The 24,804-nt window shown below is 52.5% G+C and overlaps 2 protein-coding genes across 58 annotated transcripts in view; both read left to right on the top strand.

Moving 5' to 3' along the window:
• The first annotated feature begins 40 nt into the window (after positions 1-40).
• NR1H3 (nuclear receptor subfamily 1 group H member 3) lies at positions 41-12,681 on the top strand. 8 transcript variants are annotated; one of them, XM_053925508.1, is made up of 11 exons: positions 44-172; positions 5,557-5,672; positions 6,452-6,526; positions 7,033-7,221; positions 7,843-8,109; positions 8,334-8,542; positions 8,649-8,828; positions 9,007-9,106; positions 11,549-11,662; positions 11,884-11,978; positions 12,391-12,681. In XM_053925508.1, exons 1-11 carry the CDS (start codon positions 132-134, stop codon positions 12,535-12,537), a joined length of 1,533 nt encoding a protein of 510 aa, XP_053781483.1. In that variant the 5' UTR covers positions 44-131; the 3' UTR covers positions 12,538-12,681. The 8 variants fall into 8 exon arrangements, with proteins under 8 accessions (XP_045050023.1, XP_053781483.1, XP_053781482.1 ...); XM_053925507.1 differs by lacking the exon at positions 44-172 and adding an exon at positions 5,235-5,253 and having other exon boundaries at positions 6,447-6,526; XM_053925511.2 differs by lacking the exon at positions 44-172 and adding an exon at positions 5,239-5,321.
• An 831-nt stretch (positions 12,682-13,512) lies between these two features.
• MADD (MAP kinase activating death domain) overlaps positions 13,513-24,804 on the top strand; it is a 40,350-nt gene continuing 29,058 nt past the window's right edge. For 32 of the 50 annotated variants that reach the window (XM_045193977.2, XM_053925495.1, XM_045193976.2 and 29 more), the window contains exons 1-12: positions 13,514-13,939; positions 17,322-17,481; positions 18,318-18,914; positions 19,332-19,635; positions 20,145-20,276; positions 20,708-20,821; positions 21,480-21,560; positions 22,994-23,172; positions 23,525-23,760; positions 23,965-24,121; positions 24,400-24,503; positions 24,596-24,786. In XM_045193977.2, the coding sequence (XP_045049912.1) occupies positions 17,420-17,481; positions 18,318-18,914; positions 19,332-19,635; positions 20,145-20,276; positions 20,708-20,821; positions 21,480-21,560; positions 22,994-23,172; positions 23,525-23,760; positions 23,965-24,121; positions 24,400-24,503; positions 24,596-24,786 (2,157 nt within the window). In that variant the 5' untranslated portion in view covers positions 13,514-13,939; positions 17,322-17,419. Of the gene's footprint in view, positions 13,940-17,321; positions 17,482-18,317; positions 18,915-19,331; positions 19,636-20,144; positions 20,277-20,707; positions 20,822-21,479; positions 21,561-22,993; positions 23,173-23,524; positions 23,761-23,964; positions 24,122-24,399; positions 24,504-24,595; positions 24,787-24,804 lie in introns of all 50 variants that reach the window. The other 18 variants (XM_045193970.3, XM_045193969.3, XM_045193978.3 and 15 more) reach the window with 2 other exon arrangements.

Below are 24,804 nucleotides of genomic sequence, written 5' to 3'. Positions count from 1 at the left end.
ACGCCGGAAGTGCAGTCGCCGCCATCTTGCTAAAGGAAGGGTTGGGATGGTTTGAGAAGGAGGAACCTAGGAGGGGAATGCTTGTAGGGGACTCATGATCCGGCCATGGCGGAGGAGCGTGGGAATGTAGCATGACCTCGCGCGGCAGAAAGAGCTTGAAGACCTTGTCTGGGTAAAGAGAGCCCTGAGCTCGGGTTTGCTTCGGTCGGCGATACCCCGTGCCAAGATGGCGTGGCCCTGGGCCGGACTGTGTCCGGAAGAGCGAGCGCCCCCGGCGGGCGGGCTGCTGCTGCTGGGCCTGACCGCAGAGCAAGAGCGGGTGCATAATTGGGGCCAGGGGCGATATAGGGCGCCCCCTCTACACACTCCTGCCTTCAGGTGGAATTTGAGCCTTGGCCCTGGTTCTCTTCCCCGGAAGAGGTCTTGTTTGGGGTGCAGGGCACAGCGTGTAAACAACCCTTTGGACTCCCTGTGTCCTTGAGGTTGGCCCCAGTCTGTCCTATTGCTCTTGCCCTGAGCAAAGCTCAGGAGCCCTCTCACTTCCCCTTGCAGTCTTTTCCTTGCCCTCCCACCAGTCCCAGTTTTAGTTAATTAAATCAGAATGCCTTGCCTCTTCCCAAAGGAGTTAGGTTGCACAGGATGTTCAGACTTTGCAAATCCAAAGCAGTGAATCCCTAAGGGAGGCATTTCAGACCAGTGGGAAGATATATAGGGGGAAGGGGAAGGGACTTACCAAGTGGGAGCAGGTGGGCCTCTGATTTCACAGAATCAGAGGCCCTTGGCATTGGTCCTTAGGGTCCAGGTGCAGCCATTTTGGTCTCCAGGCTTTGTGATTGAGGTTGGAGTGACTCACGACTTTAGGAAGCTAGATCATAAGACCTTGGGATGCTTTTATTCAATCTGCCTACTAGGACCAAATCACCTCAGGTCATGGCAAAAATAAAACCAGATCAGAGCTATTGGATATAGTAGAAAGGAGGGTCACTATCTTGCCTTTGGACGCCAGATTCAATTATTTATATGTACCTCAAGATCTAAACTTTGCTTCCAGAGTTGTTGGGGAGTAGTGAGTAGAGTATAAGAGCTGAAGTCCTGAGAGCTAAGTAGTCTACCAGGTAGTTCTTAACCTTCTTATTTAGTCACAAGTTCCTTTATGAATCAGATGAAATTTTAGTCCCCTCTCCAGAAAAATGTCCACAGTGGGATTTTATGTATAATCCCAAATGGCTCCCAAAGACAACCCATAGGCTTCATAAATCTGCCTCTTTGAATTCTTGTCTTGATCCAACAGTTCACATAGTTTAGGAGAAGGAATTAAAATTCAGGTTTCCTGGTTCCCAGTTAAGCAGTCTTTATAATAGGATGTTTCTTGCAGGCTGCTCACACCACATTGCTAAACTGTATTTGATGGTCCCAAAATACCTTCAATAAAGCGATTCATAACAAAGGAAACCTTTTCTCATTGGTGAGGTTGAATGGGCACAGCTACCTGGTAAGAATCTGCGTATTAGAGTTTTTGAGTGTTTTCTCTTAATATGCCTTTACTCTCCTTGCAAACTAGCCAGACCATCGTGATTTCAGAATGTAAATCTTGGGCTCACCGACTTCTGGCAAGTGGAAGGAAAATCCCTCCCATTCATCTTTTGCTTTTTTTCTCCCTTGCTCAAGTATGTCTATGTCCTATGCACCCCGTTAGGAGGGATTGATGGAACAGACACGCAGTTTTTATAGTGAGAAACAAATCCAGGAAGAGTGAGGGTCACACAACATGTACACAGTAGAGCCAATTTCTGGACCCCCAAATTCTGAATATTTTGTACCAGAGGATTCTGTGGTCCCCACGCCTTGGTTCCTAACTACAGATGGAAAAAACAAGACATGTTGATAGATAAATGCATAGGTCATCCCAGACATTTGTCGGAATCTCTGAACGTGAGGCCTGCTCTACCCTGTGTTGGCAGAAGTAAACCTTCATTTTCCCCACCTGGGAAGGCAGTTTTGTGTGACGGAATGAGGAGGGGTTATTTGAATTAGAGCTTTTGAGTCAGCCACACCTGTATCCAAATCTGACATTCACCCCCTTGCTAGTAACTATCTCCTAGGCTATATGTGAGGATAAATTACATGTAGTAAGGCCTAAGTGTTATCTGTCTTGTGTATCATCAGTCTGGGAAGCAGGAGTTCCTGGGCTCTTCTCTATCTTGTGATTGGGAGGTTGGGCCACAGTCATTTGAGGGACCTGCAAGAGAGCGAGAAGCAGCTGCCCTAGCCCATCCCTGTAAACCGCACTTTGTGGCCAGCGTCATGGGAGTTGGAGCGCTCTCGGGGAAGTTATCCAGTAGGGCCTAGGACTGTGGGCTGGTGAATGCTTTTATTTTTGCTTCTAAGTTCCCCTTTTGCAATGAGAAGCCTTCGGAGGTTCTGTAGATCAGAAATGTGACTTTGAAGACTGTGATCTTCGAAGATTGCCGAAGGTGTTCCCAGCATGGTGCCTCTTCTAGGAGCCAGGAATCACAGGAAAGTCCCCATGGGACTGGGAGGCTTCTCACCTAACATCCGCCGTGGGCATGGGTCTAGGACATGTAATTCCAGCTGATGATCACCTGACTACTTGCCCTGGCTTGGGGAAGAAGAAGTACAGTGGTTGGCCACTGGAAACTGCATATGCCAACAGGTTTTGGACTTCGCGCAGTTAGAGCAGTTAGAGGGGCTCCTGAACCCCTATAAACTGAAGAGGAGAGCTCTGTCAGTACAACAGTAGCAATGTTTCCTCCTCCATTACTTGAATTGATGCTGATCCTCATTCCCTGGCTCACTCCATGGGGAGATGGTGCCCTGAACTACATGTTCAGCAAGTGGCTCTAACCTGGGTCAGAAGGCTCCAGATGGGGCTTGCGTGTGGTCCTAGGCTCTGGGCAGACTAGGGAGCTGAGGGTCAGGAGTGGAAGAGAGAGGCTTTTCCCAGATCCCAGAAGTTAAGTCATCAGGCCCCAGACCAGTGTTCCACCCCGAAGTCCTTGTAAGCAGGTGTTTCAGTGACCTCTCTGACCATGCTCCTATGCAGGAGCTGCTGGGAGGGGGAAAGGCAGAGGAGAGAGCTGGATAGACAATGTGGGTGCCGAGACAGAACAGTTCTAGTTTCCCAGGAGCTGGAGTCCTGGTTTCCACTTTCCCAGGACAGCTGGGGCCTTGTGAAAATCGTAGGGAGCGCATGCAAAAGGAATGGAGAGCCTTGTGCTCGTGACTCAGAGATGCCCAGACCAGGGTGGGGGCCTTGTGAGGGGTGACCTTGTGACGAGAGGGAACAAGAACACAAGCTGGAGACAGAACTGTAGATATGGGGGTGTTGGAGGGGCTTTCTGAAATGTGAAAATGAGTACATGGGCAGATTTTGCAACACCGCCCAGCCTGCTGTCATTTCACGCCTCTACTCCGCACCCCCGCCCATTTCCCTTGCCCCACCCTGTGCTTCCTCCCATCTTTCACCCAGCTCCCGTTCTATTTCTGCTTTCCCTGTTCTTCTTCCATCTAGTCCCCCCGCCCCCAGCTGTCCACTGTTTCCCTGGTCCCTCTGGCTGCCTGCCCTGGCCCCCTGTCCTATGCTTTAATGTGGGGCCCATGGGAACTGAAGTTCACAGCAAAACAGGAAGAGCCTGTGAGCAGGAAGCTGGGAGTGGGGCAGGGGGTGAACAGACAGCAATAACCTCAGCTCCTCCTCGCCTCCCACATCTGGACTGAAGCCTCCCCAGAGCTCTCTGCCTCTCCCACTGGAGCCCCCCAGCTCTAGTGCAGCAGACCTGAGAGGCAACAAGACAAAACTGTCCTGCACTCTGACACAGGAGAAAGCAAGAGTACAGGGACTGGAGTGAGGACATCTGGATTCTGATCTCAGCTTGGCCACTGTGTGTGGTCTTCAAGAAGCCTCTCCCACGAGCTTAGTGTTCTCTGTAAAATGGAGCTCGTGTACTTTACCCTCCTTCCTGAGGTTGCTCTGAGGACCAAAAGAGACAGTGCGGGATCTGGGGATAGAGGCAAGCTCTGCAAGGTTAACCACGTACACACTCAAGGTGACGGGAAGACCCGCGGCTGAGAGGGTTGGAAATTTAGCAGCTGCTGCCATCTCTTGAACACTCACCTTGTGCTACGCTTTGTGCTGTGACATGTTGTTCCGTTCTCATGGTAGCCTTAGGGCAGGGGTGTCAAACTCATTTTCACTGGGGGCCAGAATAATTTTAGGACTGTATAAATGTAACTACTCTTTAACTGTTAGGGAGTTGAAATTACATTCGGCCCTTTGAGGGCAACCAGGAGGCTGATGTGGCCCCCGGTGAAAATGAGTTTGACACCCCTGCTTTAGGTGGCAAAAACCATTATTAGTATCCTAGTTTTAAAGATAGGGAAACAGAGGTTTAAAGATATTAAGTAGCTTGCTTAATCAAGATCACACAGCTAATAAGAGGCAGAGGCAAGGCCAGGATTTGAACGCAACATCTGAGCCCAGAGCCCAAAGGCTACATTAACATGTGGAAATGAAATTGACTAGAGCTAACAAGTGTAGGATGGAAGGAGGTCAGTCATATTCCTTTTCTTGTTTACTCACTCATGTAAAGAACAGGAGCACGGTACCTACTCTGTGCCAGGCCCTGGTCCATGGGCTACCGGGGAGGTAACAGCAATAAAACATGGTGTCCACCTGCAGGGTGGGTCTCATGCACCAGGCAGCAGGGCAGGAAGGCTGCAGCTGTAGTCTCAATAGTTGCTGGACAGAGCCTGTCATCACTTCACATGGAACTCTTCCCTAGATGAGGGAACTTGCATGCCTTCCTAGGTCCACCCTAGGCTGGCACCTGGGTCGCATGCCATCTCTACCTCCTCCCCCTCGCCACCCCCCCCCCACTCCCAGGCCTACCATTGCTCCTCTCTCTCCCAGCTCCCCTCCCCTGTCGGTAGCCCTCAGAGGGCACCCCATTCAGAGACTCCAGGAAGGCCCAGCACCTGCCTCTCCACCCTGGAGTTCTCCCAGCTTGGCTGAGGCCTGGGGCTGGTGGGGAGAGCTTCTTGGCCCCTTCCCAGAGGCAGGGGAGGAGGAGGGAGGCTGGGAAAGTAGGCTGGGGCTCCGTGTTGCAATTCCAGGCCGTGCTGGGACCTTTGCTCCACGAAATGTCTATGGAGGGGAGGGAACACCAACTCTGGAGGCTGCTGGGATTGGGGTGGGGGTGCCTGAGAGGCAGTCCTTCTGTAAGAGCAGCCTGGGTGAGGAGAGGAAGGGGAGACGTGGAACTGGGCTGGTCTGCAGGGAAATGTGACTGCTGTGGTTGGGGGTAGGGGGGCAGGGATGGCGCTGGGCTGAGGGGGTGGCTGGTTGGGGAGGAGTCAGCATGGTGGGGAAGCTGCCCGGTGGGCGGGGGGTGAGGAGGCCAGGGCTCCAGTCTGTCGGCTCCAGCTGACTCCCGGTCTGCCTGGCAGGAAGGAGCAGTGGCCCGACCCCTGGGCAGTCCCTCCCCTCAGCCTTTCCCCATATTACTTGCCTGGGGCTCCGGCCCCTGTCTTGCTCAGCTCCGGCTTCCCCGCCACCTCCAAGGCCTCTGGACAGGGACTGCACCGCCCTCCTCTCTCAGCAAGGGGGCTCCAGACACTGTCCCAGCCGGGAAGTCTGGTGGCCTGGGCACTCGGTGGGTCTGCTCCTCAGCACTTGCCTGGGGCTCTCTGTGTGTGTGTGTGTGTGTGTGTGTGTGTGTGTGTGTGTGTGTGTGTGGTGCATGGGGTTGGGGTGGGATGGGGGTGTCCTGCGGATCTTAGAAAGGGTCTCTCTGGGGAGAAGTGAGGGAAGACCATGATGATGGAAGCTTGGGCAGCGACCGGACTCTATTTAGGTCCAAGGGGCTGTGAGAGAGGAGGTCCAATATGTGAACTGGGCAACTCTTGGAGGCCCGGGATTTGTGCTGGGATCCTGGGAAGTGGCAGGAGTGAGGTTATCTAACAGGTAGCGTATTTCACTGGGTGGAGTGAGCCTCAATGCCATGTCCTGGTTCTACCCAACTTCGGCTGTCCCCAGTGCCAGGGTGAGGCGGAAGGAGCTCTGCCAGAACCAGGGCAGATGTGCCCACACATCCCCTGATGGACTGGAGAAGGGCCCTCTGGAAAAAAAGTGTCATCGTGGCCGAGAGCTCAGACTTTAGAGTCAGAGAGAGCAGAGTTGGAATCTTAGCCCTGCTACTGCCTAACTATGTAGCCAAAGGCACTTTACTTACTCTCTTTGAAACTCAGTTTTCTCATCCGTAAAATGGTCGACGGAATAGTCCTGACTTCATGGGGGTGCTGTGAGGAAGGCATGTGAAGCCTTAGCATAGACTGATGTATATATCAAGTAAATGTTAGCCGACACGAGAGTGCTGATAAGGAAGGGACCCGCTTCTGGACCAGTGTAACCTGGGTTGTTCCTGCAGGACAGGCCCTTGGGAATGTCCAGGGCTTTGGGAAGAGATGTCCTTGTGGCTGGAGGCCCCTGTGCCTGATGTCCCTCCTGGTAAGCTTCTCCACTCCAGCCCTGTCCCCCCAGCTCCTCTCCTCCCACAGTCATCAGCCTCCTTCACCGCCTTCCTCCCGTCCTTGCCTGGAGAGCGGTCTAGAGCCACCCTTGCCCCTTTCTGCCCAGACTACCTCTACCCTAGCTCTGGTGTCTGGCCCCTGTGGGCACCTTCTGGTCCTTCTCAATCTGGGCTAGCTGCTGGGGAGAGTTGGAATGTCCAGTGCTTACACAGCTCTGGCTCTGAAGAGTTCTGTCTGATCTCTGAAATAGATGCATGTCAGCCCCCCGAGGGGCAAAGGTTAATATTCTCATTTAAGGTGTTGAGATGCAAGGAAGTCAAGCCACTAGCCCTAGCTACAGTCCCTGCAAACTCCAGGGTCCTGAAGCCTGAGCTGATGTTTTGCTGCCCTCTATGGGTGGAGATAAGTTTACAGTTTCCCAGCCTGGACCCTGGGGAAGTGGAGAAGACCTGAGACCTGCCTTGTGCCTCTTTCTGGGCTCAGACTCTGCAGTGGAGCTGTGGAAACCAGATGCACAGGATGCAAGCAGCCAGGCGCTGAGAAGCAGCAACTGCATCCTCAGCGAGGAAGCCAGCATGCCCCAATCAGCTGGCGGCACTTTGGAGGTGGGGCTGGAGGCAGCAGAGCCCACAGCCCTGCTCCCTGGGGTGGAGGTCCCTCCAGAGTCAACAGGTGAGGAGCTGCTGGACTTGGGGGAGGCAGGGGCTCCCTAGATCTGGAAGGAGTATCTTGGGGTTCTTCAAAAAAAAGTATTGATTTTAGAAAGAGAAGAAAGGCAGAGGGAGAGAAAAAGATCTATCTGTTCCACTTATTGATGCATTCACTGGTTGAGTCTTGTATGTGCCCTGACCAGGGATTGAACTTGAAACCTTGGTGTATTGGGACAACGCTCTAACCAACTGAGCTACCTGGCCAAGGCTCTTGGGGCTCTTTACCATATAAAATCATGTTTCATTACCAAGGCTTGGGTGTCAACCAGACCTGAGTGATCTGAATGTGAGCTTTGTCTCTACCTTAGTCCTTTCTAAGCCTCCATTTCCTTATTCGTGAAACAGGAATGATAGTAGTAGCTCTCACTCATGGCCACTGTCAGGGTTAGTGCATAGAAAGGGCTGAGACAGTACCTGGGACGCAATAAACAGCACTTGGCCTGTGAGAGCTACTTTCTTATAATAGAGAGGCCAGACTGCGTGTTAGAAAGGCGTGAAGGTCACTGAGTGCTCGGGGCAGTGGCCAGCTGGGCGCCAAGCTTGTTTCTTAGAGAAGAAGGTTAAAGCACTTCCCTGTACCCAGAGCTCCGTCCACAAAAGCGGAAAAAGGGGCCAGCCCCCAAAATGCTGGGGAATGAGCTGTGCAGTGTGTGCGGGGACAAGGCCTCTGGCTTCCACTACAACGTGCTGAGCTGTGAGGGCTGCAAGGGATTCTTCCGCCGCAGCGTCATCAAAGGGGCGCAGTACATCTGCCACAGCGGGGGCCACTGCCCCATGGACACCTACATGCGTCGCAAGTGCCAGGAATGTCGCCTTCGCAAATGCCGCCAGGCTGGCATGCGAGAGGAGTGTGAGTACCTGAGGACAGGAGGGGAGAAGGGACTGGCAGGAAAGAGGGGGCATGCAGGCGCTGGGGGTGAGGGCAGACTGGCCACTGAGTCTGCGGGCCTGCCTACGTGGTCCCTAAATGTGGATAAACTCTCTGCTTTTCTGGAGCCTCAAACTACCCCTCTGGCCCATCCTTGCTTCCTGCCACCCCTTCCTCCTCCCTCCTCACGTCTGGCCCGCCCTTAGGTGTCCTGTCGGAAGAACAGATCCGACTGAAGAAACTGAAGCGGCAAGAGGAGGAACAGGCTCAGACCACATCCGTGCCCCCAAGGGCATCCTCACCTCCACAAGTCCTGCCCCAGCTCAGCCCAGAGCAACGGGGCATGATTGAGAAGCTGGTGACTGCCCAGCAACAATGTCACAGGCGCTCCTTTTCTGACCGGCTTCGAGTCACGGTACCCGAGGGACCTGGGGAGAGGTGGCTGTGCCCAGAGTGCCAGCTGGCTTCTGGAGGTCTGGCTCAGATGGTTCGTTTCTTCCCTCCTTTGCCCCTCCGAGCAGCCTTGGCCCGTGGCACCAGATCCCCACAGCTGGGAGGCCCGGCAGCAGCGCTTCGCCCATTTCACTGAGCTGGCCATCGTCTCTGTGCAGGAGATCGTTGACTTTGCCAAACAGCTGCCGGGCTTCCTGCAGCTCAGCCGGGAGGACCAGATCGCCCTGCTGAAGACCTCTGCGATTGAGGTGGCTGGCAGGGCTGAGGGGTGAAGGGAGAACCAGAGCAGGGTTGTCTTTGGGAAGGGTCTCCAGATGGCAAGCTGGGAAGCCAGACCCCTTGGGAAGTAGGGACCTTCCTTTGAAGGCGCCCGATGCCGAGACCATCCTACCACATCCCTGTTTGAGGTCTGCTGCTTGTGTTCAGGTGATGCTTCTGGAGACATCGCGGAGGTATAACCCTGGGAGTGAGAGTATCACCTTCCTCAAGGATTTCAGTTATAACCGGGAAGACTTTGCCAAAGCAGGTGAGAACTGAGATCACAGAGGGACTGGATTGGATGGATAGACACTTTTCGTCCTGGGGCCTCCAGAGCCACCAGCCCAAGGTTTGGGTGGCTGTAAAGGGAAGGCTTCATCTGGTTCTCCAAGACAGAAAGTTGGAATGTTGCTCCTGTCCTCTGTTGCCTCAGGCCAGTGGTTCTCAAACTGTATTCCTGAGAACCTGAGGGAGGGGTCCCATAGAAGTCTCACCTTAGAGAAGAAACAAGGAGGCACAGGAATGTCCTGTATTCTTACTTTAAATGGAGCCAAACAAGAAGCTCCACTTAAATCCACATTATATATCGTGCTTCTGCAAATGTTGGCTTGAAGAAAAGATTTTGCAGCTAGGAAAAATAGCTCAAAAACAAGCACACCAAGCCTTTATGCCAAGCCAATAGTGAGCAAATCTTTCTCAGACACGCTCTTCAAGGACCACATGGACTAACTCCTCCCCCCCGCCGCCCCCCCATTCTTCACTTGCTCTTCCTGAAGAGCCATGGAACTGCCGCTGATACACAGCAGAGATGCCCAGAAGGGGCAGCTTTAAGATAAGAGTGGATGCTTCTATCCCCATCCTGTACTTGGAGTATTTTCTCCAAGAATTTGTTCCCACTGCCACTCTCTAGCCGATGCTTGCTTGCAGGCTCAGCAGTGTTGGTTTCCTTATATTCAGTTGCTGATAGTGTTTGTGTTATGGGAGCAGAGTTAGGACAGAATGGAAGGTGGAGGATGTTGGAGGGACTGGAACTGAGAGGCTCCACAGGGGACTGAGTAGCCTAACCACTGAGGGAGTGGGTCTGTAAAACATGGCTGATGCTATGAGTCCACTCTTGGGGTTGGGAGATCCTGGTTTCCAGGGCAGAAAAGCCTTCTCTGCTGTCTGGTGACTCAGGCCAGCTCATGTGTCTCTTATTGGCCCAACGCAGGCTACCCAGTGAACTTTCTGGGAAGGCCTCCCTTTCCTGTAGGGCACAGCAGGACTGTGTCGGCCCCTTTTGCCTTCTGTGTGCTGCCAGAGTGTACGGGCGCCCAATAAGGGCAATGTAATGACGGTTTCTATCCTTAAAAGCCCAGCCCTGCTCCCTTTCTCTACCAAACCATCTTCCCTCAAGTGGTTATTATCCCAGTCCTTCTCCATAACGTCCTCCTTTCCAAGCCCTTCCCGTTCTCTTGTGTGTTCCTTCAGCACTTGCAGGCTTGGGGCATCTGGACCTGCACCTATTTATAGATTCATTTCTATAAGCCGTTTGGACATCATCTTTGCCTTTCATGTGTCATTGTGTCAGTGAGGTCTTGGGGAGAAGGGACAGGGGCTCTCTCTGCTCCGCTCTCCTTCCCCCCTGCATGACTAATGACGTGGGCCGATGGCCTTGCAGATGTTCACTCAGCGAGCAGTGGCAGACCGTGTCAGGGCGCACGGTCCAACTCTCGAACCTCCTGTCCTCTCCCTACATACAGGCTGTTCAGCACAACTCAAGGCTCAAACCCTCACCAACCAATGCTTTATAAAATGGGGCTTGTCCATTAAATGAATCAACACACACTTGATAAACATGAGGGTGAAAGTACAGGAAATGAGTAATCGAGAAACCTCCAATGGAAAAGTGAGCAGATGTTTGCTAGAAGAAATCCGAGAAAGCCCAGGGGAGGGCCTAGGGCAGGGCGACCTTGTGTGTGGGGGACAAGTGCTTTTTCGATGTCCTGGCTTCAGGTTGTGCTTTGTCACACACCAGTCTCCTCATCAAGAAGAGCGGTTCTGTTTTTACATTTTTATTATTTATTTCAAAAACACAGGGGAGTTACCATATGCACCACTCATCATTTATTCTAGGGACTAGTACGAGGCAGTTGCTCTTATCTCCATTTTACAGTTGGGAACACCAAGGCTCAGAGAGGTTAAATAACTTACCCAAGGTCACACAGCCTGGTAAATGGTAGAGCCAGGACCCAAGCCCCGGCGGTCTGGCAAAAACAGTCCACACCCTCAACCACATTGTTAAGTATCCCCAGGATATGAAACGTGAAATGCATCTCTAGTGTTCAAAGAAGTAAGGCCGGTTGCCCGTGAAAAAGTTTTTTTAAACAAAAATGAGTTGTCTCTATTTCTAGTAATGGGGCCCTCAAGAATTTTAATGAGAATGGCAGAATTATTATTATCATTTAATTCAGGACCTCCTATGTTCCGGGCATTGTGCTAAGTGCTTTATCACTTAACTATTATAATAGTCTTATAACTTCAGACATGATTCCCACTTAACAGATGAGGCCTAGAGAGGTTAAGAAAATTGCCCAAGGTTACAGAGCAGAGCCCTGCAGACTTCATATTGAGTTCCTAGCACAGCAGCTCTCTAAGTTGTAGAGTTGAAGGAGAGAAGGAAGTTCCTGCCACTCATGCCACATGCCCAGCCTCCCTTCTTCCTCCCCAGGACTACAAGTGGAGTTCATCAACCCCATCTTCGAGTTCTCCAGAGCCATGAACGAGCTGCAACTCAATGATGCCGAGTTTGCTTTGCTCATTGCCATCAGCATCTTTTCTGCAGGTGCGGAGGATGGGCAAGAGGGAAAAATGAGCAAGAGACCTGAACTAAGGAGGGCTGCTGGCCCCATAGCACAGGCACCATAGCGGGTGGAGGCCCTTGCTGTCCGTGTTACTTTGGGGTGGGAGAGGTAGGGTGGGACACGTTCCTATTTTTGGTTGTGATTTGGGGTATGAAACTGACCCTGGCCAGACTTGCTCCTCAACTCTGTTGGTGAACTATAGACCGGCCCAACGTGCAGGATCAGCTCCAAGTAGAGAGGCTGCAACACACCTATGTGGAGGCCCTGCATGCCTACGTCTCCATCCACCACCCCCATGTGAGTCTCCCCTCAGAGCCCTTTCCCCTCCACACGGGCTCATTCCCTGACACACTGACTGTCTCTTCAAGAATCCCCTCTAATTACATCGTGTAGACCACAGGGGGCAAACACAAGGCCCTCGGGCCAAATCCGGCCCTCTACCTTGTTCCATCTGGCCCACACCTTGTTTCTACCTGGCGGCAACACCGGGCTCCTTGCCCCTAGTTAAGGAGTAGTTACACTTACACAGTCCCAAAATTACATTCGGCCCTTTGAAGGCAACCTCGAGGCTGATGTGCCCTGCCCCGCGCCAGTGAAAATGAGTTTGACACCCCTGGTGTAGACTGTTCTCTGCTTCTCCCATAACACCACTATCCTTGCCCCCCTTCCCTGGGGAGAGACAAAGTCTGTACTTGGCCTCCTCCCCCAGGACCGACTGATGTTCCCACGGATGCTAATGAAGCTGGTGAGCCTCCGGACACTGAGCAGCGTCCACTCAGAGCAAGTGTTTGCCTTGCGCCTGCAGGACAAAAAGCTTCCCCCGCTGCTCTCTGAGATCTGGGATGTGCACGAGTGACTGGCCTTCCCCCTTATCTTCGGTTTTCTGGGCTGGCGGAGGCCCCGAAGCTGCCTCCTACAGGTGGAACAGACTGAGTAGGGCAAACATTCCTGAGAGCTGGGCAAAGGAGATCCTCATGTGGCATTAAAGGAGAGTCAAAGGGTTGGGAGTTTGTGGCTGCTGGGCATCGGGGGTCCTGCCAGAGCTGAGCTCCATTTGAACACTATACTGACCGACCAAATGAATGGACCTGGGGCCACTTTGCACTGGGTTCTCCAGGGCACTGCCGATGCTGCCTGCACCACTTCCTGTCTTCCCCACAGGGCCCCACGAGAAATTCTCCACTGTCACTCTGCGGCTTGGCCATAAATACCTCAGGGCTGCCTGTCTGATAGGTCGGACTGGTACTGTTTGTACAAGAAGACCAAAATGAATACAGAATGAGAAGCAATTTCTGGATTGGGGGTGGGGAAAGGGCCACAGAGGAGGGACGCCTGTGTCCTTTAGGCTCACCTCCGGACTCAAGTCCAAGTGCCAGCCTCCTTTTACTAGCTCCATTGCACCGTGAGGGTCCATGAAATGACGGTACCCCCTTCCCCTTTCATGGTGGGCGTAGAGGGTCAAGCTGTCTTTCTGTGGGGAAGGTGTTGAATTTTCAGAACTAGCATTTCAGCTAAGCACCTGTGCTCGTTTCGGTCCCCAGACTATGGGACAGGAAGAAAGGTCCCCGGAGGCCAGGGAGAGGCTGCCCAGCCTGGGGTTGGGCCTCGCAGGAGGCCGGACTCTATTTCCCAGCGGGCACCGCGGCACCGCTCACACCCCCTTCCCTTCGCGCTCACCCGGTGTAGTGATACCGAGCCGCGTCTTCCGGCTTCTATCCCCCCCGCCACCCCTGAGTTGGTACGCTCCACTGCCGGGGCAGCGGGCTTTCCAGCACGGGCGGCTGGGCACTTCCAAGCGCTGTGTGTGGGGGGGGGGGGGAGGCGAGGGGTGGTGCGCGCGGGGGACGATCAGAAACTCGGGAGCAGTTTACCCTGAGAAGTAGCTTCCCGGTTAGTCCGCACTTCGTCTATCACCATGTCGAATTAAAACCTGTTTGCGCAACCTTGGCACGCAGCGGCGCTGGGCTGGCCCTGCGCTCCCCATCGCGTTCCCACTCCCACTCCTATAGGTGTGTGCGTAGCCGCCTGTCTCCCGAGGTCGGCTCCACCTTTCAGCGCTCGGCTCGGTGCCACCCTGTACCCCTGCGGGGGTGAATGGTAGGGCCCACCGTCCTCCTCAGCCTCTCCTCCCTCAGCCGGTCGGAGCGGTACGCGGCCCCCGGCACAGACGCGGAACTGGCCGCGCGCCGGGGAGCGACGGACGCTCTGCTCCCGGAGGACAACCGGCTGGGCCTGGCCGGTTCCCCGAAGCTCAGGAGGTAGGAAGGTCCGGTCCACTGGGGGCCCTGGAAGGGTATTTGGGACGGGGCTCCCAGCAGGAAACCGGGCTCGGAGAGGAAGCAGGGGCTCTAGGAGGAAGGAGGTCTCAGGAGGCCCCAAAGGAACGTCAAGGCGCGCGGGGTCTCGAGAGCGAGGAAAGGGTCTGCACAGAAGGGGCGGGGCTGGAAGTGGGGGCACTCCGAGTCGCCGAGGGGGTGCGGGCCACTGCACGGGGCGCAGCTCGCCGCTGCTCGGCTCGGTTCTTGCGGGACGGGCGGGCGGCACGGGTCCCGGGGCGGAGGCGGGGGAGAACTGTCCAGCAGGTGAGGGGGCGGGCAGAGCTGTCCAGCCCAAGGGCCCACCCGGGATGGCACCTGGCGCGCGCGCGCGCGCTTGTGCGTGTGCCTTTGCACCTTATTTTTGGTTACGGTTTGAAGAACTACGTTTGGTTCTTTGAAATATTTATGTTTACTTTGGTGTTTCAAAATTGGCTTGTTAGTGAGTGGAGACACCATTTAACCTTTCCTGCAACTGCTTCTCTCCGCATCCTCGCATCCTCGCATCCTCGTGCATCTCTAAATTCTTCCTCCTTTTTCTGCCCTCCCCTCCTTCCCAGCGCTGCCTATTGCCTGTCTCATTGCTCTCCGCTCTCTCCCATGCTGGACCCAGACTGTGTTGACGTGCTTGCAAGGTCACTGCCTGGGGAGGGGGAGGAGGATACACCCCTTTGTGCTCACGTCAGCAAAGATGTCATATCGCTCTCAGGTTCCTGTGGTTTTACTATGAAATTCTGCGCTTAAAGAAGGGCGAATTCTTAGGGTTGGCTGTAGGCTGAAGAGACATCGCTAACTTAAAGAAAGGCCTGTGGGTTGTAAATCTGCGTCTGGATGGAGTGGATGGTGATGCAGGACTTCAGCGGATTGGTATGCATTTTGAGCTTGATGCCTTTGGAATATAGGACCGAGGAACCAGGGGCTCCGTGTTAGTAAATATGGTCGAGGCAGGAGGCAGAATCTGAGCTTGGGTGGATATGAAGACAGAGTGTGAGTTATAGGTGGTGGTAGAGGATTTGTGAGTAGGGGAGAGCATGAGAAGAAAAGCCTCCCTTATTTCTGCAGCCTGACTAACCAAAGGCAGTGGCTGTTGATGAGCTAGGAACTGTGGCTAAAAATCCATCCTGTTGCTAGTAGCTAGAACACTCACAAGATCTCAGGGTCCCTGTGGCTCTGGAGGGAGATGAGCTCTGAAGAGCATGATAATGACTTGACTTTTAGGAAGTGATTCTCGGTGGAGAGGGGCTGGGATCCCACCACTAGAGGCCTGATGCCTACTTCATTAGCAGAAGATGCTTCAGGTGTGGTCTTTGAGATTTTGGCAGGAAAGGGTTCCTGATCTTCAGTGTAAATATAAATTTCAAGGCTTAGCCTTGAGCTTGGCCCTATAAATTCTATTTTATTTTAAGATACAGCAGGTCCTCAAATAATGTTTTGTTCAACATTGTTTAGTTATAATGTTGATGAGATGCCTTAGGAATTTAACTCTTGTTAATGTCAACTAACCTCTGGTAAAATGGGTTTTGTTATATATTGTTTCACTTAGAGTTGCAGAACCTGGTGGCAGTAAGTGAAGACTTACTGTACTTTGGCTCTCGCCCCAGGCATTGTCCACATAATTCTTCATAGGATGAATTATGCTTTTACCCGTCTCCCATTTCAGTTCTGTTGCTCTCCTCTTCTCACTCTGGTGGGGAAGAGCTCAGGTCAGCTCTGTAACGGTACCCCACCTTCTGCATTATGCTCCTAGCAAAGGAGAGGATCAGAGGACTTCCTGGGCGGCAGTAATGCCTAGAAATGAGTCTGTGGCATGCTCGGGCAACTTGGTGTTGGTTGTGTGGAAAGGAGATATGTCTGTCAAACTCCAGAATTAGGACAAAGTGCAAAGAAAAGACAGCTGGGGAGAAGATAACCTAATAATTAGCAGGTGCTGTCAGTGGAAGAGATGTATCCAGATTCAAGGAGAGTGGATTGTTACGGGGCCCGGCCGGCTCTGGAGTAGCAGCTGCTAGCACTGTGAGGTCACGGAGCAGGGGAGGGACTGTGGCTCGGCTATAAATAGTAGTGGAGCCAGAGTAGCTATGGAGATAAAACTGAATCCTGTTACCTGCTGGTCCTCTATTGGGAGCAAGGGAAGGGAGGAAGCAGTGTTTTGAGGATTTGAGAGGTGTTGCAACATTTCTTTTATTATTAAGCAGGGGAGAAAAAAGATAGAGCTTCTTCTAGTCTTTATCTGTATCAAATAGGGCCTTACGCATACAGGAAGTGTATATGTGTGTATGGGCACGCATGCAGTAACGGAAAAGGGACTGGTCTGTGAGTGTGTGTAGTGTAATGGGATTCTCTGTGTATAGTGAGCAAGGTCTCAGTGTGGCCATGTGCAGAGCACAGAGGTGGAATCCTGGAAGCACTGAAAATCATCTTGAGGTAGAGTGAAACACTTTATTACGGAAGTGTGTGGGAGACCCAACAGGAAAGGAGCTATAATTAAGACCCTGTAAGCTTTTCCTAAGTTTTGGACTCTGGTTTAGAAATTCCTCTGAGCTCCTCTCCCTGTCCTTGGAGAAATCTTGTTATTTCTGCATCTAATGCCCAGTCTTTGTCAGCTACAGAAGGACAAGGCCCTGTCTGTGGTGTGTTGTATTATTGATTCCAGTGCTGGGACCAAAATAGAGGAGAAAGGCTATGATTCAGCACCAAGGGCAGAGCTAGTAACAGTAGCCACTGGGTCCCTTTTTTGCTTGAAGAGGGAAGAAAAATTGTTTAAATGAAGCAATTGGGTCACAGATATTCCTAATTTGAGATTGCACAGGGTAGAGTAGCCAGCTGCTGTGATTGTCTGAGAGCAATTAACTGTATAGTCTGTATGGTGGTTTCACATCAAGCTGAATGCAGAATATTGGAGCAGAGAATAATTAGGTTTTGTCTAGAGCTAGGAGTACAGATTAGTGCTGATTAGAGAGTCTGGTTTGATCCTGATCCACCCTGGAGCGGTCCTGAAAGTGACTTAATTTTCGGTATCATAATGACTGAATCCAGATTAGACTTCACTGGGTCTGTGTTTTCAGAAATGGAGCCCCACGGGCAAGCCTGAGAATGAACCAGTTTGTAGGGATGGGATGTGAGCCATTATTTATCCTTCTTGTCATTTGACTCTGTGAGCACATAAGCCTAGACTGAACACTAGGCTGGGGAAAGTGTCGGGTTCTCCTGTCTGTAGCACAAAATTGGAAGACCTTCTGTCCTGTGCCCCTGGCTGGGATGAAGCTGACAGGGCTGTGTCCCTTAGGCAGAGCAATGGATCTTATCAGTACTTCTTTTCTGCTAGACTTGGATTTTCAGATAACGACAGGATTACTCCTGGGAGCACTGACTCCTTGCTTGGTGCCCTGCAGCTTCTCTGAGATGAACTGATGCATTGGAACCATGGTGCAGAAGAAGAAGTTCTGCCCTCGGCTACTTGACTATCTAGTGATCGTAGGTGCCAGGTAACCAAGAAGAGACTGATTTTTGTCTTGTCATCTGGGATAGCCACAAAATTGTTCCCCTCTCCATTTCCATGTGGATTTGCATGTCTCGTTCTTCCCCTCATTTTACTCTGATGGGCGCATGAGTGATGCCACTAGTGAAAGCAACACAGTCAGGGGGATTCAGAGTAGCGGCTGGAGGAACAGAGATGGAGCAGAACTCTCTTTGGTTTTGGGTTTTGTTTTTTTTTTTAAGATTTTATTTATTTATTTTTAGAGAGAAGGAGGGAGGGAGAGGGAGAGGGAGAGGGAGAGGGAGAGAAACATCAGTGTGTGGTTGCCTCTCGCACACCCCCTATGGGGACCTAGCCCACTACCCAGGCGTCTGCCCTGACTGGGAATGGAACCAGTGACCCTTTGGTTCACAGGCTGGCACTCAATCCACTGAGCCACACCAGCCAGGGCAGAACTCTCCTCTTAACGAGCATCTTTGTGTTCTTTAGCAAATGTACTTTATATGCCTCGGTGTCCTTGTTTTATAAAAAGGAAAAGTACATTTTGCTCCTTCTCTAACCTACATGTGTTCTTTTGGTGATTGATTAGTTGACACACCTTGAAAAGGTGTGAGTGATAATTTTATTGTTGAGATTTTTCTCTTCAGAATAGATGTCTTCATAACAATGCAGGCCTCACTTAGCCAACCAGCTAAATGTAGCAAGCAGCACCCATATTTTCCAAGGTCCTGCAGTTAGTTACTTGATCCCAAATAGCATTTTGAACTTTATTGGTTGACTGTGGTAAGATTTGGTAGAGCATCCCATCCCCCAGGCTGCTGAATTGGGCTCTGTGTTCTTCAGGCACCCGAGCAGTGACAGCGTGGCCCAGACTCCCGAACTGCTGCGGCGATACCCACTGGAGGACCATGCCGAGTTTCCCCTGCCCCCCGACGTCGTGTTCTTCTGCCAGCCAGAGGGCTGTCTGAGTGTGCGGCAGCGGCGCATGAGCCTGCGGGATGACACCTCTTTTGTCTTCACCCTCACGGACAAAGACACTGGGGTCACGCGTTATGGCATCTGTGTTAACTTCTACCGCTCCTTCCAGAAGCGAATGCCTAAGGAAAAGGGGGAGGCCGGGGCCGGGTCCCGTGGGAAGGAAGGACCCCGGGCCACCTGTGCCTCAGAAGAGGTCGGCACTGAGGGCTCGGAGAGCAGCTCGTCCCTGCAGCCTCCCAGCGCTGAATCCACCCCTGATGTGAACCAGTCTCCTCGGGGAAAACGCCGGGCCAAGGCAGGCAGCCGTTCCCGCAACAGCACTCTGACGTCCCTCTGCGTGCTCAGCCACTACCCCTTCTTCTCCACCTTCCGGGAGTGTCTGTACACCCTCAAGCGCCTGGTGGACTGCTGTAGCGAGCGACTGCTGGGCAAGAAACTGGGCATCCCTCGAGGCATCCAAAGGTGCGGTTTGCCAGTGGTGCTCAGGAAACGGGGCGGGGGCAGGGGCAGCATTTATGAGACAAGGTGCAATTGGTCTGTGAGGGGCCCAGGAGATTTTCTCTAAGGCCTGAAGTTTTTCAGACCTTTCCAAGAACATTATGTTCGTCCTTACTAAGCAAAGGACTGCTGCTGAGTTGGCCCTCCCACCATAGTTGTGTTTGGATCGGTGCTGAGGAGCTGATGCTTCATGATGGGCAGGACCATGAGTACATTTTTATACTTGTCCTCACTCTTGTACTTACCCTGAGGTCCTAGCTGAGCTCAAAGGGTGGGCCCTTCCAACTTTCATTATTATACACCCTCCCTGCTTACGGTGGGTTGCCGTGGGGTATCAGCTCCTGGTACTTAGGCGTCTTTTTCCCGCTCTCTGCTTCTCAGGGACACCATGTGGCGCATCTTCACCGGATCACTGCTAGTGGAGGAGAAGTCAAGTGCCCTTCTGCACGACCTTCGGGAGATCGAGGCCTGGATCTATCGATTGCTGCGCTCCCCAGTACCCGTCTTGGGGCAGAAGCGAGTAGACATCGAGGTCCTACCCCAGGAGCTCCAGCAAGCGCTGACCTTTGCTCTTCCGGACCCCTCTCGATTCAGCCTGGTGGATTTCCCACTGCACCTGCCCTTGGAACTTCTGGGTGTGGATGCTTGCCTTCAGGTGCTCACCTGCATCCTGTTAGAGCACAAGGTGAGAGGACCAGCTTTCTAGACCTTCCTCAAGCTTTGGAATATGGCAGAGGCCAAGCCACGAGCTCTTTGAGGACAGACACTGTATCTCTTTCATCTTTTTGTCTCCAGGAGGTAATATGATGCTAGGAATATAGCAGCTACTCGGTAGGTGTGTGTTGAACTAAGATAGTGGTATCGTGTGGGAGGTATTCGGAGGGCTTGCCCTTCAGTTTAATTATCTTTAATTATACTGACCGGATTCTCCGGGAATATCAGTAGTTCTGTCCCAGTGAGTGGTCCTGGGATTGCGGGCTCAAGAACAAGGAACAGAGGGAGTGACTCAGGGGAAGACTGTGGCCGATCTTGGACTGGGAGGGGACGGGCGGAGTGGGGTACAGAGCAGGGATGATGGTGGACACCAAGTGTCTGGAGCCGCAGGCAAAGTGAAAGAAAGGAAATCGTTGTGTTGGAAGCTGTTTTCTCATAAACCTTACGATGCGGTCGAGTGACCCTCACGACTCGTGGCAGGTGGTGCTGCAGTCCCGAGACTACAACGCCCTCTCCATGTCTGTGATGGCATTTGTGGCCATGATCTACCCCCTGGAGTATATGTTTCCTGTTATCCCCCTGCTGCCCACCTGCATGGCATCGGCAGAGCAGGTGAGTCTCGAGGTGCCTCCTGTCTTTGTCACCTCTGTGTTCCGACTCTGTCCAGCTCTGGGTGGGGGAGGGGGAGGTTCAATGCCCCAGGAAGCTGTAAATCAGTTCTGGTCCCCAGTCCCCTGTCACCAGCTACTTGTCTGCAAAACTCTGACCCGACTCCAGCTAAGCTGGTGGTAAAGCCCGTGCTATTGATGGTGTTTATTTACCCAGTGAATGTTCATGATTCCAGGCTACTACTGGCTATACCACTGCAGGTGTTACATAAATTTTTCTAAAATCTGAAAAATTCTAAATTTTGAAACACATCTATATCTGTCTGCGAGGGTTTTGAGAAAGGGAATGTTCCTTTATCTAGAAAAACCCTGCCTTTGATAAGTGGTCACAATAGGTCTCGGTTTTGTCTCTTCCCCTCTCCATCCATCCCACAGCTGCTGTTGGCTCCAACCCCGTACATCATTGGGGTCCCCGCCAGCTTCTTCCTCTATAAACTGGACTTCAAAATGCCTGATGACGTGTGGCTAGTGGATCTGGACAGCAGCAGGGTGAGGTCTCGGCTGAGCCAGGGTGGGGCTACAGTGGGGCCGTGTCCTGTTTTTCTCGGTTACTCCCAGGAAGGTCCTGAGGTGTGTGTGGGGGGGGGCGGGGGGGCGGGGGTGATCTCTGCAGTGTGATGCATTGAGACTATTTTTTTTAAGCCCTTTTTGGGACTCCAAGAATGACAAGAGGTAGTGTTGCCAGAATGAAGTTCTCCCCGCATCCCAGAGCAGTAGGGCAGTTATGCTGGCTGGACGTGCTTTTTTCAGTTGTAGTTTCTAGCAAGAAACTGTCTTTCAGTACAGACTTTTGAAAATGTATATTAACATTCTGTAGTGTGAATACAGACTTCGGTAGCAAGCCCTTTTATATGTTCATTATAAAAATTGTAGAAAGTACAAATAAGTACAAAGAAGGAAATAAAAAACATAATCCTACTATGTAGAGAGTCACCGACAACGTTCAGGTGTATTTCCTCTCAGGTGTGTATGTATGTCATATACACGTGTGTATGTCTCATATGCTGGTATGTAATGTGTGTATGCATGTACATATGATACTCTTGTATCTACAGCCTGCTAGTCTTTTCACTTACCCTTATGTAAGAGAAACCCCTAAGCAGTCAGTTCTAAGGTCATATGGCCTTGTGTCTTTTCTCTGGTGCAGGTGATTGCCCCCACCAATGCAGAAGTGCTTCCTGTCCTGCCAGAACCAGAATCATTAGAGCTGAAAAAACATTTGAAGCAGGTGGGTGAAGAACAAAGAAAAGGAAGGGGAGCAGCAGCTGCTGCAGGACAGCTGTAGGCAGCCGGCGGGACGTGGGAGCGGCTCCCCTGCCAGACGCCCTGTAGACAGCCCTCGCCTTGGGCGGGCATGAGGGGAGGGGTAACCCCGGGGGGCAGGGTGAACCTCAGAAGGGCTGTTCAGATTCCCTCTGATGATTATGCAGCCTCTCACCTTCTGATGCTCCCGATGCTTTGTAAAGCACCCTTCACTTTCAGCTTTTTGTCACGTCTGCTCTTTATGGCCTTGGATCCTCCCACCCTTATTAGGAGGGAGTGAGGACAATCTGGCTTTTTTAATGTTTTTCTCTTAAATTGATCCCTAGGTTCCTGTAGAATCCTTTTTTCAAAAATTCCTTCCTTTGAGTAATCCCTTCAATGCATTTTTCATTGATTGACTTTCTTCTTCCCCTGCATGCTGAACACAGTATTTGAAGGTAAAACTTGACCAGGCCCCACTCCTTTGCCTGCCGTGTGGGTTATAGAGAACCACCAGTAGATGACTCTGTCTTCTAGGAATCCCTGCTGTCATTTGTAGGGTCATCGGGAATCTCTCTAGTCTGAGTTGCTTAGCAGCACCTAGATCATCCCTGCATGAATTTAAGTGGGTCATTTTTTATCATCCCTCTCACTTGCTTCACCCCTGCCGATGTAACATGATACCTTGTTACTGCAGTCTGGCGAGGCTCCCAAGTTCAGAAAGTTCTGTAGCTCTTTTCCTTTGCCTATTTTCATTCCTGGTGATTGCTGTGGTATGACTGATGACGTGGAGGGGCTGGTGTATGGTGTATGGAACTGTACTTTGAAGAGCTGTAGGAGCTATGGTTGGTCCTTGGGCTCACGGACCCTGCGTTTCTATCTCTGCTGCTCGGAGTATGATCTGCGGGCCAGCAGCACTAGCCTCCCCTGGGCAGGCGTGGTAGGCGTGCAGAACCACCCCAGACCTCTTGAGTCAGAATCTGCATTGTAACGGCACCCCCCGGTGAAATCTATGCTCAGTAACATTGAAGAAGCTCGCTGACCGAGCCCAGTGGTTCCACAGTGCCCCATGGAGTTCCCGAGGGGTTGACTCAGATTGCCAGCACCAAACACATGAGGCCCTGGGTTCCTTGTGTCCTTCAAAGAAGCCGAAGATTCAGTTGTTCATGTTTCCACAGAGATTTCAATTGAAAAACAAGATTTCATGGCTAAAAAAATGTGAAAACTATTGACCTGAATTTGATCAACTTGCCCTGAGCCAAGTTGGCTTAAGCCGAAGATCTGCATAATTCACATTATTTTCTAAAGGCTAAAATATTTGGGTTCTTATTTCTAAGAGGCAGGCCCTTTCCCAGGCTATGAGACGGGCCGGCAGCCCGGGACTCTGCCCTCAGTGAGGAATTTCTTGTCGCTCCACAGGCCCTAGCCAGCATGAGTCTCAACACCCAGCCGATCCTCAACCTGGAAAAATTCCACGAGGGCCAGGAGATCCCCCTGCTCTTGGGAAGGCCTTCTAGTGACCTGCAGTCCACCCCTTCCACCGAGTTCAACCCACTCATCTATGGCAATGATGTCGATTCTGTGGATGTCGCAACCAGGTACCCACCAAGCAGCTTAGACAGTCACGAGCTCTTCAGCTGGGCTCCGCTTGCAGTGACCTTGGGGCAGACTCCTTCCCTGAGCCAGTTTCTTCGTATATAAAATATGTGTAACAGCTGGGTTACATTTGCCACCTTAGTCAAAGCCGAGAAGAAATAGTCCTTTATTCCCTCGGGCAGCTAAGGGCTGGAGTGAAGAAGAGGACTGAAGACTCTTTCAGACACCACCCCACTTGGTGTTGGAAGCTGGCTCACTGATGGCTTTGGGAGGGGGTCTGAGACGCCGGGTCGTAGGAGCCCTCGCTCCGCAGGGTGTGGGACTCGGATTATCTCGCCTCCCCTTCTTCCCCAGAGTGGCCATGGTCCGTTTCTTCAACTCCCCCAACGTGCTGCAGGGCTTTCAGATGCACACACGTACCCTGCGTCTCTTCCCTCGGCCTGTGGTGGCTTTCCAAGCGGGCTCCTTTCTAGCCTCGCGTCCCCGGCAGACTCCTTTTGCTGAGAAATTGGCCAGGACTCAGGCTGTGGAGTACTTTGGGGAATGGATCCTCAACCCTGCCAACTATGCCTTTCAGCGCATTCACAACAGTGAGTCCCCTGCCCGCCTGCTGTCCCGCCCTCGGCCTTCGTCCCTCTGGCGGCTCTTCCCTTTGCTTTTTTCCCTCCCTCATCTTTGGCCTGCCCCTTCCATTCCTCTTTGGCTTTGGACTTGTTCCTACCTTTCTTTATGTATCATTTGCTCCCCCCTCCCCCCCGCCGTTACTAACTCTCTCCTTTTTCCTCTTCGGGTAGACATGTTTGACCCGGCCCTGATTGGGGACAAGCCCAAGTGGTACGCTCATCAGCTGCAGCCCATCCACTATCGCGTCTACGACAGCAACTCCCAGCTGGCCGAGGCGCTGAGTGTGCCGCCGGAGCGAGACTCTGACTCTGACCCCACCGATGACAGGTGAGCCGTCCCGTCTGCCAGCAGAGCGGTGGCTTAAGTACAGAGGCTCTCGCTGGCCCTGAGGCAGCACGGTGGCAAAATCTCACAGAAGTTAGATACCAGCATCTGAAGCTTTGGTTATGCTTTGGTTGATTGCTGTGTGTTAGCTTCCTTATTTTACATGGTTCCCTGGCCTGGAGTTAAGGGTGCTCCTCTGTTTTCCCTAATGCTGACAGCTGGTCCTTTCCCCTGTGCCTTCCTCCTATTGTCCTTTTGTGTGTGCGCTCCTCCCTCGGCAGTGGCAGTGACAGCATGGATTACGATGACTCCAGCTCTTCTTACTCCTCCCTCGGTGACTTTGTCAGTGAAATGATGAAATGTGACATCAACGGTGATACTCCTAGTAAGTGTCCTGGGGAAACTCGGCCAGCTCCGGGCAGGCTGTGGGGTTCTGGGATGGTGTGGTCTGTACCTGCCGTCCTCGTGTTTTGGCAGATGTGGACCCTCTGACCCACGCGGCACTGGGGGATGCCAGTGAGGTGGAGATTGAGGAGCTGCAGAGCCAGAAGGAGGCGGAGGAGCCTGGCCCCGACAGCGAGAACTCACAGGACAACCCCCCACCACGCTCTAGTTCCAGCACCACCGCCAGCAGCAGCCCCAGCACCGTCATCCACGGAGCCAGCTCTGTGCGTGAGGACTGCTGG

The sequence above is a fragment of the Desmodus rotundus genome, chromosome 5 (genome assembly GCF_022682495.2).
Source record: "Desmodus rotundus isolate HL8 chromosome 5, HLdesRot8A.1, whole genome shotgun sequence".
NCBI lineage: Eukaryota > Metazoa > Chordata > Mammalia > Chiroptera > Phyllostomidae > Desmodus > Desmodus rotundus.
The sequence above is the reverse complement of the archived record's forward strand: the minus strand, read 5'-3'. Positions and strand labels throughout refer to the sequence as shown.

Bases quoted from the DNA above. Each gene is read 5' to 3' on its own strand.
- NR1H3 (XM_053925508.1), top strand. From the start codon at position 132: ATGACCTCGCGCGGCAGAAAGAGCTTGAAGACCTTGTCTGG. The intron at 173-5,556 runs GTAAAGAGAGCC...TGTCTTGCTCAG, and splicing joins AGCTTGAAGACCTTGTCTGG to CTCCGGCTTCCCCGCCACCT. The intron at 5,673-6,451 runs GTGGGTCTGCTC...CCTGCAGGACAG, and splicing joins TCTGGTGGCCTGGGCACTCG to GCCCTTGGGAATGTCCAGGG.